This window comes from Chiloscyllium punctatum, chromosome 32, assembly GCF_047496795.1.
Source record: "Chiloscyllium punctatum isolate Juve2018m chromosome 32, sChiPun1.3, whole genome shotgun sequence".
Taxonomy (NCBI): Eukaryota; Metazoa; Chordata; class Chondrichthyes; order Orectolobiformes; family Hemiscylliidae; genus Chiloscyllium; species Chiloscyllium punctatum.
The window spans coordinates 38,413,819-38,429,478 of NC_092770.1; the positions used below are offsets into that span (position 1 = coordinate 38,413,819).

Consider the following 15,660-nt stretch of genomic DNA (forward strand, 5'->3'; position numbering starts at 1 on the left):
TGTGTTGACAGCAGTTGCTCTATTTCCAATTTTCAAAATGCCTGCATTTTTAAATCCCCAACATCAGACTGTCTTATTGGTTCAATGTGGGCAAAACAACAAATTCAAACTCGATTGTGTTTTAGTATCCTGGGGCATAATTTAAACTGATTGGCTAAATTCAAATTGTTGTCAAAACAGCAGCCAACTTAGGTATCTGTTTCACAGCCAAATGTTACATATTTTCAATTTTCCAGTGCACTCTGGGACTGCCATCTCCTCATATCACAGGTGCTTCTAATCTCTCAGTTCAGAACGGCATTCACTCTCTCGTAAAGGTACAGTACACACCTTCAACTTCATAACAATATTTTTAATGTTTCTCTTTGGCCATTGAACTGTGTGAAAGTGTACCAGTTAAAATAGCTATGAAGTTTAAATTAGCATTCCCAGCATTTTACAAATATCTTAAGCTACCAGAAACAAATTGATTCAGATAATGCTGATAAACATGTTCTCAAGTTTTTTGATGTTAACTGGATTTCCTGACCTCTAGATATGTAATACCATCGACATTGTACTTCTTTCAAGATTCTTTATTAGTTCTTTAGATTGAGGTATAGCTGTTCATTGTTGTTTACTGCCCTTTATTTGAGTATGATATCTACTCAAGGTTGAGAGTTTCTGCCATCTAACTTAAACAAACTGATAAACTGACAGATCTTGTGGTTACATAGAATTGCCTGACAAGATGTTAGGGTGCTTTATTCATTTCCTTCTTCCTCCACTGCCTTTTCAGTGAGCAGCTGCAACTGAAAGTGTGATGCAACTTGATGGATAACATTGTCACATTCTAAGTGATTGATAACAAGCTCTTTCCAGTCATTAGTTGATGCTGCCATACTTGAAGAGCATTTTCTGTGCAATGTGAATTGGCCAATTGTTGACTGAATTACCATAGTGAGTCACCATTCTTAGTGAGTTCTCCCCATACTGGTGAAGGGCTCCTTCAGAAGAGAGGATTTGCATAATGACAGACCTAATCAACTGGGCTGTTTCCAAAAATCCAAAGAAAAATATCTAAACTTTGATAGGATTGTATGACTAGACAGCACCTTCTGTAGGAAGGATGTTGTTAATCTTGAGGGTGCAGAAAAGATTTACAAGCATGTTCTGGGACTGAAGGGTTTGAATTATAAGGAGAGGCTGAATAACTTTTTTTTCTGTGGAGGATTGAAGGCTGGGGGAATCACCTTATAGAGGTTTATAAAATCATGAAAAATATGTAAAGGATGAATAGCAAAGGTCTTTTTCCTAGCACGGGGGAGTTTAAAACTAGACAGCATAGGTTGAAAGTGAGAAGGGAAATGTTTAAAAAGGACTTGAGGGGTAACCTGTTCAATCAGAGGGTGGTACATGTATGGAATGAGCTGCCAGAGAAAGTGGTGTAGGTGGGTACAATTACACAATTTAAAAGGAATCTGGATGGGTATGTGAATAGGAAGGGTTTAAGATATAAATGGGCCAAATGAGACGAAGTCAGATTGGGATGTCTGGTCGGTGCATACGAGTTGGACCAAAGGCTTGTTTCCACACTGTATGACTCTATTCAGTTAAAAATCACACAATACCAGGTTATAGCCCAACAGGTTTAATTGGAAGCACTAGCTTTCACAGCACTGCTCCTTCATCAGGTGGTTGTGGAGTACACAATTGTAAGACACAGAATTTGTAGCAAAAGTTTAAATTAGACACTGAAAAATACCTTGATTGTTAAGTCTCTCATCTGTTAGAATGACCATGATAGCTTCACTTTCATATGTAAATCACAAACTTTTTTTTAAAGTTACATTCTCAGGTTAACTGTAACAATTGGTGTCAGCCAGATAGATGTTGAAGGTGTTAGCTCCGTGTTCTCTGTCGGTGCCATAATGTTTAGACTGATTCTAATCTAAAAAAATGAGTTAACAGAGTCTTACATGGATTCATGCAGTTTTTGAGCAAAGTACAATGTAACTCTGCAAGTACAAATTCACCCCACAAACGTATATGTGTATGTGTGGGTTTTGTGTGTGTGTCTGGAGTGGGGGTTTGTGAGTGTCTGTGAAAGAGAGCGTATAGGTGTGTGAGAGGGTGTAAAGGGGTCTAAGTCTGAGAGAGGATGCATGTGAGAGTGTGCCTGGGGTGGGGGTTTGAGAGTATCTGTGATAGTGTGTGTATAGGTGTGTGCTTGAGTGTAAACAGGTCTAAGTCTGTGAGAGGACGCATGTGTGAATGTGGGAGTGTGCGCGTGCCTGGGGTGGGGGGTTGTGTGTCTGTGAGATAGAGTGTAAATGTATGTGTGTGTGTGTGTGTGTGAGTGTAAACGGGTCTAAGTCTGTGAGAGGGTGCATGTGTGAGTGTGTCTGTGTGCACATGTGCGCATAGGTGTGTCTGTGTGTGTGTATAGTGCAATGGTAGTCACCTGTAGTGTGACACGAACCCAAGATCGCAGTCGAGGCCTTCCATATGCATTCTGAACTTAGTTATCTGCCTCTGCTCAGCCACCTTTCGCTGCTGCCTGTCCCGAAGTCCGCCTTGGAGGATGGTCACCCGAAGGTCCGAGATCGAATGACATGGACTGCTGAAGTGTTCTCAAACTGGGAGAGAACTGTAGAAATGAAGTGGTCTTAATGACAAAGAGGAAGTGAAATTTGAGATGGAGTAGAAGATAGAGGGTTGAGTTAGTCAGAAAGTGTCCTAATAAAATCAATGGCACAGCATCAGCATCTGGGGTAAAAATTTAGATGACTAGCCTCATACATGGGTAGAGCAGAGGGTAAACAAAAATAAAAAGAGAAAGAACAAATTTTAATCACAGAATTGACATACTTTCAATACAAACAGACCTGTGGAAATTAAAGTATGTTTGTTCAGAAATTAGCAATTAACACTTTTCTTTATACAAGATGTTTTATTTGAACACCTGTAACTTAAATAAAATTTTTAAACAAAGTCTGTACAGTGCCACTAATTATGCTGCAATCTGCAATTTTAGCAGTTTCTTTACAGATTCTTTGTATTGTAAGATGTTATTTTCTGTTTCTCCTTCATTTTTAATATTCTCCACTGATAGCTTGTAATTGTGGACTTCCGGGGAGCTAATTATGTCTTCTTTTGAAGCTGGTAATTTTTCCGCTTTTTTCATTCTGAAGATTGTATCCAAAGCATTTTTCTCAGATTGACTGTTCTCCCAAATATATTCATCCATGTCAGCTTCTGTTTTGTCCAATTCCCATGCTTCAGTTTTCTGTGAAGAAGAAAGACAATTGTATGATTATTATGTCATTGAGATGTACAGCATGGTTTCAGACGATAAGTACTGTATTTCTACCCCATCAGAATGATTTGAACTGAACAAAACAGTCCAAAGATATTGTCGGAGGAGGTCCAATTATAGAGTCATAGTCAGAGATGTACAGCACAGAAACAGACCCTTCGGTCCAACTCGTCCGTGCTGATCAGATATCCCAACACAATCTAGTCCCACCTGCCAGCACCTGGCCCATATCCCTCCAAACCTTTCCTCTTCATATACCCATCCAAATGCCTTTTAAATGTTGCAATTGTATCAGCCTCCATCACTTCCTCTGGCAGCTCATTCCATACATGCACCACCCTCTGCATGAAAATGTTGCCCCTTAGGTCTCTTTTATATCTTTCACCCTAAATCTATGCCCCTAACCCAGGGAAAAGACTTTGTCTATTCATCCTATCCACGCCTCTCATAATTTTATAAACCTCCATAAAGTCACCCCTCAGCCTCTGATGGTCCAGGGAAAACAGCCCCAATGTGTTCAGCCTCTCCCTATAGCTCAAATCCTCCAACCCTGGCAACATCCTTGTAAATCTTTTCGGAACCCTTTCAAGTTTCACAACATCTTTCCGATAGGAAGGAGACCAGAATTGCATGCAGTATTCCAACAGTGGCCTAACCAATTTCCTGTACAGCCACAACATGACCTCCTAATTCCTGTACTTAATACTCTGACCAACAAACAAAAGCATACCAAACGCCTTCTTCACTATCCTATCTACCTGCGATTCCGCTTTCAAGGAGCTATGAACCTGCACTCCAAGGTCTCTTCATTCAGCAACACTCCCTAGGACCTTACCATTAAGTGTATAAGCCCTGTTAAGATTTGCTTTCCCAAAATGCAGCACCTCTAAATTAAACTCCATCTGCCACTTCTCAGCCCACTGGCCCATCTGACAGGCTGATTATAGACTGGAAATTTAAAATAAGTTAAACCATTATAGAAGTGCAGATGAAAATAAGGGATATACTGACGAACTAAAATCATTTCTAAGATTTCTAATTAATCATAAACAAATGGAGAGACTGAAGATAAATATACAGTTGAATTTAAGATTTGCATAGAATTCACTGAAATGCCTTTTCTCTTTAGTGCTGTTTCTATAAAAGCTTTCACATTCTAGGGAAAAGTGAATAGGATGCAGTTTCTGGTACATTTGTCCAAGTCAATAAAAAAAATCCAATGAGAGGATTATTGCAAGAATAATAGACCTGTTTGTTATGGTTTGACAAACCATTGGAAATAGTAGTTTAAAGGTATTTAATGTTGAATATTATTCCCTGAAATTTGAAGATTGTTAAAACAAAGGCTTTTGGAAAAGAGAAAGTCAATAAAAAACAATTAGAATCAGAACAATCATGACTTTCTCCAAGTTGCTATTACATGAAATGACATTACAATTACATTTAAATACATTCACACCAAATTATGCCATATTAATAGGACAGTTATTCTGCCACTCCTGCAGTATAGTAGTGGTTTCAACTTTGCAGCAATAGAAAAGTAAGTGTTTATGGGGTTTTACACATTTGTTCTCATCATTACCCAGTCTTACCCTTCAGCAAGTTCAACAAAGTGAAAGTGTGAGCACTTACATGAAAAATAAAACCACAGTCCAGGATAAAATTGGAGTTTTTCTGTATGACTCAAGTAAGACTCAGAACATCACTGTGTGTATCTTTTATTGCTTTCTAAAATGCCCAAGATCCTGAAGAGAACCAAGTGGAGTACTACCTTCTCTGTGATGTTTGACCTGGAAACAGAGTGCTTAGAGAGCACCTTCAGCAACAAAGGCAAGTAATTGTGGTAATTCATCAGTCAGAATGAAAGAAAGATAAATGAGCATAGACTATCAAAAAAGGCTATCTGGCATAAGCTGACAGAAATTAATAGAGCTTGCTTTTAGCCAACCATTAATTATGGATTTAAGATGTACTATTTGTCTGTCTTCTAGTGATGGCAGTCTATTTAAAATCTTTAACTGAGCACATTTGCATTAAAGTCAAACTCTCACACACAAATCACTTGACTTTTACCAAAAAATTCCAAAATGTTTTTTCCTCATCACTGCTTGCTGTTGAACTCAAACTTGTGCTGTGCAAACCTGCTTGATAAAATAGCCGAGTATTGGAGCTGGCTGTTCTGTTCCTCATGTCTACTGATGTCAAGACGTGATGTGATGTCACGGCAGACACCTCTGTGGCATGCACTGCATTCCCACTAGTCCTACCCTCGAATATAACAACTTGGTATCAAGAATGAATGGTGGATAAACAACCCACTGCAAACTTAGTTGTTAAGATTGTTTGCAAAGCAGACCCATGAGTTTTGACATTTTTCCCAGTCAAATAGGGGAAATCGACCCACGGAAATAGTGATCAGAACAGAAGAGAAGGTAATGTTAGTGGCCACGAAAAGAACAGATTCATTTAAGTGTCATTGTGTCTAGTCCAATGATATAAAGTTTAGGCCAATCATGATAGTCAGAGAAGAAAAAAAGACTCCCAAAATAACAATTCTCGAAAGTGGTCATCATCCAACTCCTGATAAGGATGGTTGGATGGATGAAGATGGCTTGAAAATATCACCGAAGGAAGTTTGGATTTTCCAGCCTGGAGGAGCACATAAGGAAAAAATGCTTCTCATCTCAGACATGTTCACATCAAATCTGGTCAGTGTCATGTGGGTTAGGCAATGCACTTGAAGGCACAAAAGATAATTATTTCTGGAATTATATGATTGATGATAAAATTGCTGTCAAAGATATTGATGCTTTTGATCAATATGTTGCCATTTAAGAAGCAAATTCCATACTGAAGATGAGGAGGATGATTTTTCATGAATTTTAGTACAAATTTAGTTTATGCTGTATGCTGAATTGTATTTTTTGTATAGTGAAAAACGATGAGTGAAATTGTACACATTTGTATATATGACTTTTGTTCTTGTTGAATTGTTAATTTTAATGAATTTAGTTTACAGAAACTAACGTCTGTCTCCACTTAAGTATTTACTCATAAATCAAAATAGAATCCTTTTGGATGCAGAGTTGGCAGGAATAGACTGTGATGTGACAGTTGCAATAGCAAGGCAGTGGCAAATTCTAACCTCTCCAAAAATGTTACTCATGTAAAAGTCAAACCTCACAATATACAGGATATTATTACTGTTAATCAGACTTAAAAACTATGTTCCTTTAGAGTCCTGAGAAGGTTTTTAGGCTTTAAACAGAAGACACAAAGGTCCATCCAGCATTCTATTGAATGCCTTGTGTTGATAGCAAAAACGCAATAAAATCTTTGACATAATTTGACTATTATAAAATTATATTTGACTATTATAAAATACTTATATAACACACCTCCAGAACATATCAGACCTGAACCCACACCTTCTGCCCCAGAGGTAGGGCTTCTACTACAGCACCACATGACCTCATGAATAATAGATTCGTGTAAATCCAAACATTTAGTCAAGATTGTCACCAAAACAGTGTTGCAGTTGACATAATTACATGTACTTCAGAAAACACAAGGAACTCAGCCTGTAACAAAAATGCACTTTTAGGAGTAAGCCAATGGCCTGAAGCATGCTCAGCTATGTGTACCTGAAATGCAACAGAGTTGTGCAATGACAGGCAGATATCGTGTCATGGAAGGCATTGTTTTTCCTTGTATAACTAAATATTAATGATTACAATCTAAAGTGCAATTATTCAACATGACGTGATCTATAATGGATTTAATTCAACAGCAAACTGTTGCTTTTTTGTTCTCAGCAATGTTTTTGTTGAAAGAGCTAATTAGATACACTGTGGTAATGTCTTAGAAAGATAATGGTGATCTACAGTAATTCATTTAATGATTTTTCAACTCTTTGTGGCTACCCTCATTTCAAACAAGTATGCTGTTTTGGAAAATGTAGGGGGTGATGGACTCTCAGGGAAATGTAGCACGAACAGCCAAGTTTCTGGTAATGATGTTACGTAGGGTTCCAAGCGATCGATTGTGATAGGGGACTCTATAGTCAGAGGCACAGACAGACATTCCTGTGGCCAGCAGCAAAAAAAAACAGAATGACGTGTTGTCTCTCTGGTGCCAGGATCAAGAATATCTCCGAGAGGGTGCAGAATGTTCTCAAATGGGAGAGGGACCAGCAGGTTATTGTACACATTGGAACCTACAGCATAGGAAAGCAAAAAGATGAGATTCTGAAGGGAGAATATAGAAAGTTAGGCAGGAATTTAAAAATGAAGTCCTCAATAATATTAGTAATATCTGGATTACTTCTGGTGCTATGAGCTAGTAAGGGTAGGAATAGGAGAATAGAGCAGACGAATGCATGGCTGAGGAGCTGGTGCATTGGGGAAGGGATCACATTTTTGGATCATTTGAATCTCTTGAGGTAGAAGTGACCTGTCCAAGGAGGATGCATTGCACCTGAATTGCAAGGGGACTAATATACTGGCAGGGAGATTTGCGAGAGCTGCTCGGGAGGATTTAAGCTAGTAAGGGGTTAGGGGTGGGGGTGGTGCGGTGCGGTAAGGGGGGAAATCGACCCACGGAAATAATGAGGAGAGAGATCAATCTGAGACTGGTACAGTTGGAAAGGGGAGTGAGTCAAACAGTCAGGGCAGGAAGGAACAAAGCAGGGAACAATGTAGGACTGCATTTACTTCAGTGCAAGAGACCTAACAGGGAAGGCAAATGAACTCAGGGTATGGTTAGGAACATGTGACTGGGATATCTTAGCAAGTACAAAACATGGCTCAGGGATGGACAGGACTGGCAGCTTAATGTTCCAGGGTACAAATGCTACAGGAAGGATATCAAGGGGGTCAAGAGATGAGGAGGAGTGGCGTTTTTGATAACATTAGCATTACGTATTACTGCTGTACTGATATTCCTGGGAATACATCCATGGAGGCTACTTGGGTGGAACTGAGAAATAATAAGGAGATGATCACTTTATTGGGATTGTATTATAGACCTCCTAATAGCCAAATGGGAAATTGAGAGACAATTTTTTAAGGAGATTTCACATATCTGTAAGAATAATAGGGTGATTATGGTCGGGGATTTTAACTTTCCAAACACAGACTGGAACTACCATAGTGTTAAAGGTTTCGATGGACAGGAATTTGTTAAGTGTGTACAAGAAAATCTTGAGTCAGTATGTGGATGTACCCATAAAAGAAGGTGCAAAACTTGACCTACGCTTGGGAAATAAGGCAGAGCAGGTGACTGCGGTGTCAGTGTGGGAGCACTTTGGGGCCAGCGACCATAATTCTATTAGTTTTAAAATAGTGATGGAAAAGAAAAGTTGAAGTTCAAAACTAGAGGAAGGTTAATTTTGACGATATTAGGCAAGAACTTTCGAAAGCTGACAGGGGGCAGATGTTCGCAGGTAAAGGGACAGCTGGAAAATGAGAAGCCTTCAGAAATGAGGTAATGAGAGTCCAGAGACAGTGTATTCCTGTTAGGGTGAAAGGAAAGGCTGGTAGGTATAGGGAAAGCTGAATGACTAGAGAAATTGAGGTTTTGGTTAAGAAAAAGAATGAAGCATATGACAAGTAGAGATCGAGTGAATCCTCAGAACAGTATAAACGCAGTGGAAATATGCTTAAGAGGGAAATTAGGGGGGCAAAAAGGGGATATGAGATAGCTTTGGCAAATAGGGTTAAGGAGAATCCAAAGGGTTTTTATAAATACATTAAGGACAAAAGAGTAACTAGGGCGAGAATAGGGCCCCTCAAAGATCAGCAAAGCATCCTATGTGTGGAACCACAGAAGATGGAAGAGACACTAAATGAGTATTTTGCATCAGTATTTACTGTGCAGCAGGACATGGGAGGTATAGAATGTGGGTAAATAGATGGTGACATCTTGAAAATGTCGATATTACAGAGGTGGTGGTGCTGGATGCCTTGAAACACATAAAAGTGGATACATCCCCAGCACCTGATCAAGTGTATCCCAGAACTCTGTGGGAAGCTAGGGAAGTGATTGTTGGGCCCCTTGCTGAAATATTTGTGTCATCACTAATCATAGGTGAGGTGCTGGAAGACTGGCGGTTAATGTGGTGCCACTATTTAAGAAAGGTGGTAAGGACAAGCCAGGGAAGTCTAGACTGGTGAGTCTGGCATTGATGGGCAGGTTGTTGGAGGGAATCCTGAGGGAAAGGATGTGCATGTATTTGGAAAGGCAAGGACTGATTAGGGATCGTCAACATGGCTTTGTGCGTGGGAAATTGTGTCTCACAAACTTGATTGAGTTTTTTTGTAGTAACAAAGAGGAGTGATGAGGGCAGAGCAGTAGACGTGATCTATATGGACTTCAGTAAAGTGTTCCTCATGGGAGATTAGTTAGCAAGGTTAGATCTCATGGAATACAGGGAGAACTAGCCATTTGGATTCAGAACTGGCTCGAAAGTAGAAGACAGAGTGTGGTGGTGGAGGGTTGTTTTTCAGACTGGAGGCCTGTGATCAGTGGAGTGCCACAAGGACCGGTACTGGGTCCACTTCTTTTTGTCATTTATATCAATGATTTGGATGTGAGCATAAGAGGTATAGTTAGTAAGTTTGCAGATGACACCAAAATTGGAGGTGACCTCAGATTACAACCGGATCTTAATCAGGTGGGTCAATGGGCTGAGGAGTTGCAGATGAAGTTTAATTTAGATAAATGCAAGGTGTTGCTGAACAAAGAAGTGCAGGTTCACAGTTCCTTGAAAGTAGAGTCACATGTAGATAGGACAACGAAGGCGGAGTTTGGTATGCTTTCCTTTACTGGTCAGAGTATTGAATGTAGGAGTTGGGAGGTCATGTTGCGGCTGTGCAGGACATTGGTTAGGCCACTTTTAGAATATTGCCTGTAATTCTGGTCTCCTTCCTATTGGAAGGATGTTGTGAAACTTGAAAGGGTTCAGCAAAGCCTTAGTAGAGTTGTTGCCAGGGTTGGAGGTTTTGAGCTATAGGGAGAGACTGAATGGGCTGGGGCTGTTTTCCCTGGAGCTACAGAGGCTGAGGGGTGACCTTATAGAAGTTTATAAAATCATGAGGGGCATGGATAGGGTAAACAGTCAAGGTCTTTTCCCTGGGGTGGGAGAGTCCAGAATTGAGGGCATAGGTTCAGGATGACAGGGGAAAGATATAGAAGGGACCTAAAGGGCAACATTTTCATGCAGAGTGTTGAAGGTATATGGAATGAGCTGTTAGAGTAAATACTGGAGGCTGGTACAATTGCAATATTTAAAAGGCAGCTGGATGGGTATATGAATAGGAAGGGTTTAGAGGGATATAGGCTAAGTGCTGGTAAATGGGACTAGATTAGGTTAGGATTTCTGAGTGATATGGAAGAGTTGGACCGAAGGGTCTATATCCGTGCTGTATGATTCTATGACTCTAAAACAATCTTAATTCCAAAGTTAAAAATCACACAACACCAGGCTATAGTCCAACAGGTTTAACTGGAAGCACACTAGCTTTCGGAGCGACGATCCTTCATCAGGTGATAGTCAGGACTATCACCTGATGAAGGAGCATTGCTCCGAAAGCTATTGTGCTTCCAATTAAACCTGTTGGACTCTAACCTGGTGTTGTGTGATTTTTAACTTTGTACACCCCAGTCCAACACCGGCATTTCCAAATCAATCTTAATTCCAGACAGCTTTAGATCATTCACTGGATTTATGGGCAGATTCTTATTAAATGTTCTGTGTAAGTTTTTAATTTTTTTTTTGGAATATGCCATTCATTACTCATTGCTTGTTGGCATTGAGAAAGTGACGGCGAGCAACCATCTTGAACTGTTGCAGTTCATTTGCTGGAGGTCAACCTACAATGCTATTAGGGAGGGAGCTCTTGGATTTTGATTCAGCAGTAATCTATTTCCAAGTCAGGATGGTGAGTAGCTTGGAAGGGAACCTGCTGGTGGTATCGTTCCTCTGTATCAATTGTTGCTAGTGTTTCTATTCATGCTGTTTAAACATTAAAGAAAAACACCAACTATTTGGGAGTAGGTATTTGATAATACAGTTGGGTTTGGAGTCCTCACTTTATTGTGTTACCTAGGTGTGAATTATACAAAGTACTAGATTACAATTGCATGCAAGATTGGTAATACAGTAAAACCAGCTTAACTTGCAAATTGCTAAAAGATTTGAAGAAAGAAAAGCAAAAATATATCTGTCAAAACACAAGATCAAATACCTTCAAGTGCAAATAATGAAAATTATAATGTCTGCACAGCTGACAGATGTTTGAAATTCAAACTTCCAGTTAATAGCTGAAAGGATGAAAAGATTTCATGATTTATGACTTTTACCATAACAAAAAACTAAAAGCGCTATTCACTAAATATTAACCTTGACAGCAGTTTACATTATGAACTACACCACAGAATCATCTCATTAAAGCATCACTTCACAAATATAGTTTGTACTGTCCATTAAGTAGACATTCGATACTCCCAGAGAGGGACCAAGTGACAGCTTTCCTGGATGAGATGGAGGTACAAACAAAAAATTAAATGCAGAATTTCACCAAGGAAATTAATCATTCTTAGAAAACCTTTAGAAAGTAGATTAATTTTCCTGTTTACACAGCGTGAGTGACATTTATTTCAAAAAAGAGTGGATGTATTTAAAACAGAGATTGCTGTTTTTGCTGTCCAAAGGCATTAAAGGCACTGGGTCAAAAATCAACAGTGATCTTCACTGAACTTCAGTTCATTATCTGAAAAGGTTGCTATTACATACTGAAAATTATTTTTACAATTAGTAATCTTAAATATATCAAAGCATTTCCCCACAAGTCCTTTTGATTTATCCAAAATATCTTTCCACAGAGTATTTCCCTTAACTACTGTGATATTGATCAGCTGGTAAACTGGGCAGATGGAATTTAATCCTGATAAGTAAGAAGTGATACATTTTGATAGGTCTCATAAGACAAGGATTTACACAATGAACAGTAAGTTGTTACAGAGGGACCTTGGTGTATAAGTGCACAGATCACTAAATGTGTCAGCTGTAGGAGATAGTGAAGTGAAGAAGGCATACAGATGCTTGCCTTCACAATCAAGGCATAGAACATAGGAGCAGAGAAGTCTTGTTGCAATTTTATAGAGCATTGATTAGGTCACAGATAGAATTTTAGGTGCAGTTCTGGTCACCATGCTATCAGAAAGATGTGATTACGCTGGAGAGAGATTTACCAGAACGTTGCCTGCGATGGAAAAATGTCAGTTATAAGGAGACGTGATAAGTTGAATTTGCTTTCCCTGGAACAGAGCAGGCTTGAGGGTTGGGGGGGGGGGGGGGGGGGGGGGGGGGGTGTGTGGGGAGGTGTTCTGATTCAACTATACAAGATTATGAAAGGCATAGATGGGGTAAACAGTGGTAATCTTTTTCTTATGTAGGCATGTTTAAGATCAAAAGTTTAAGTTTAAATCATAAGTTTAAAGTGAAGAGTAAGTGGTTTACAGGGGATGAGGACATTTCTTTACACCCAGGTGGTGGTAGAACTATGGAACACGCTGCCAGAAACAGGTACTCTTGCAACACTTAAGCCGCATCCTGATGACCACCTAAAATAGCAGAGCATAGTAGGCTATGAGACCAAGTAAAGGTAAATGGAACTGCTATAGTTTGGTGTTTATTGGTTGGCATAGAAATTGCAGGTTGAAGGGCCTGTATTACTCTATAAAATGATCCCATCTTTCTAGAGTCTAAAATAATCCAATATACTTAAAGGCCTTCATACGATATTGGTCAGAATTTAAATACAGCTTTTAACATGGAAGCGCACAGAAACATACAAATATGGACAGTATTTTATGTTAATTACGCAATGTCACTTCATAGCTGTGTTTTTCACAGAAAAGTTTGGCAAAATATAAAGCTGCAACCCACTCTTTCAGCACAGTAATTGGTTTGAACAATTTCACATGCTCATTCCATCCCTCCCAGAATGCATGAAAAGGATACAAGCATCAAGCACAAGATGCACAGAAATACATGCAGGAGTTCAATTTATTGGTGCCGTTACAATTTTTTCTTTCCCAAATTTCATAACTCATGCTCCAAGAGACCTTCCCAGATAACTCAGTGCATTTATGAACCAAATGCATTTAGGCGTGGTGCGGATAGTTGTCTCAAGGCTCACAATTTATTATTTTAAACACAGTATTAAATCAACTATAGAGTAATTAATATTCTTGATCACTCCAATAAGCAGAAACGCACACATATTTCAAACTATATACTGTAACCCTATATTTCATCATGTACTGTCCCAACAGAAGGAAATTTATAAAGTTTCTGCAGATTTCCTCAAATGAAATTGAGCATGAGCCACAAAGAAAAACTTGAAATGAGAAACAATTCTTTATGGATTTAGGTTTAGCACGTGTTGTAACGCAGTAAAACAGAAAAACGAAGATTAGCTGAGTTAAATGTCTTTCAGTTCTTGAATGTACAACCTGTCATAATTAAAGTTGCACAGCTTTCCTTAAGAGTTATTAAAAGCTGCCTCACTTCAAAATTCCTTTCAACAAACAATCTGATTTTCTGATTTAATTAAGTGTAGGAATGGTATTACTCCTATTTTTAATTTCAGATATTGCTTGTATTATTTCAGAATTTACATCAATTGACAGACACAATGAAGCCTATATCTTCCAAGAGGAGGGCAATTCCATTTTCTATAATTTGATTATTTTTACTTTATATATTAGTTAATGTATTCCAAACCAATCTCTACAGTTGAGGCTACTAATATTGATTATTACAATGTATGGAATATCACTAAGAAATCCATTCTCTTGTGGAATACCATGTGGGCTGGATTCTCACGTTACTGGGTGATGAAAAAAAGTGTAAAGTTCCACTCACTACAGCATGTTGCTATTTTGTCAACTAGGCAATCAACCCATGGATTATGACTGTACCAATTCTTATTGAACAGCTTACTACAATAACTAATGTCTAAATAATGCAATTATTTAACAGTACTCATGCTCAGTAACATCAGACAGGTGCAGCTTCTGTAACAATACGTTTCAACTCATCTGCAAGCTAGTTGGAAAGAGATTGCATTGACCATGGAAAATCAAATATGTCACAGTTCTCATTAATGTTTCATAAAAATCAAGTGCAATTAGAACTGATTGACACCTCCATTAACTATTGATATTAGATCTGAAAGGTAACAGAAGCTAACCATTTCACCCAAAGGCTTTCCTGTGTGTTCAGAATAGAAGACACACAACATGAAAATATCAGATGACTTGGTCTCCCCATTCAAGTAACATTATAGTCAGAAGAATGAAGGGTTTGTCTACCATCAATAAACAAGTCATCTCCTAATCTTTCATCATTAGTACATTGCTGCCATTGAAAATTTCCACCTGCCACTGGGGCAATGGCTTTTCTTATCAGTAATAAAAGATCACAGTGCTCGTGCACTTATAGCAACAGACCTTGAAAATGTAGTGACAGTGAATTTAGAAGCACATTAAAAAAGGCAAAACAAAAACTTGTCTATATTCCAAATACTTGGTAAGCCTGGAGGTTTTGGTACTTAGCATCTAGCTCTTTAAACAGAAATTTATTACAATTCAGATACAGAATAACATTCTTTAAGTAGTTTCTCTAGGATTTAGGGAAGATTGTTGCAGTGGTCACATCACTGGAATTCACAGGTCAAGGCTCATGATCTGGGACACAGGTTTGAAACACACTACTGTAGCTGGTGAAATTTGACTGAAAGAAAAAATTTGGAATTAAAAGCTGGTCGAATGACAATTATATAACCAATGTTGTTGAAAATTCATTTACAGAAGGAAATATGTCATCTTTCTCTGGTTCGGCCGTGACTTTAGACCCACAGCAATGTAATTGACTCTTAACTGTTCCTGAAATGGCCGAACAAGTTATTCAGTTCAAGGACAATTAAAATGGTCAACAAATGCCTACTTGGGGGATATGACGGTATTGTCATTAAACTCTAATCTAGTTTACATTCTGGGGATCTGAGTTCGAATCACATCATTGCAGCTGGTGGAATTTGAATTAACAAAAATCTGGAATTAAAAGTCTAATGATAATCACAAATCCATTATCGATTGTCATAAAACCCATCTGGTTCACTAATGTTCTTTAGGAAAAGAAAACTACTGTCCTGAAGTGACTCTATGTGATGCTAGACCCACAGCAATATGGTTGACTCTCAAATACCCTCTGAAATGGCCTTACAAGTCACTGAGTTGTATAAACTGCTAAAACTCCTTCAAAAAAGAAATGAAATTGGATTGATCATCTACCA

General features: G+C 38.7%; 1 protein-coding gene across 1 annotated transcript in view; it reads right to left on the reverse strand.

Moving 5' to 3' along the window:
• Positions 1-2,912: 2,912 nt before the first annotated feature.
• The window catches only part of mrps35 (mitochondrial ribosomal protein S35), a 35,928-nt gene continuing 23,180 nt past the window's right edge, over positions 2,913-15,660 (reverse strand). Inside the window, exon 8 of the mRNA XM_072552111.1 lies at positions 2,913-3,268. Within this exon, the coding sequence (XP_072408212.1) occupies positions 2,993-3,268 (276 nt within the window). The 3' untranslated portion in view covers positions 2,913-2,992. The remainder of the gene's footprint in view (positions 3,269-15,660) is intronic.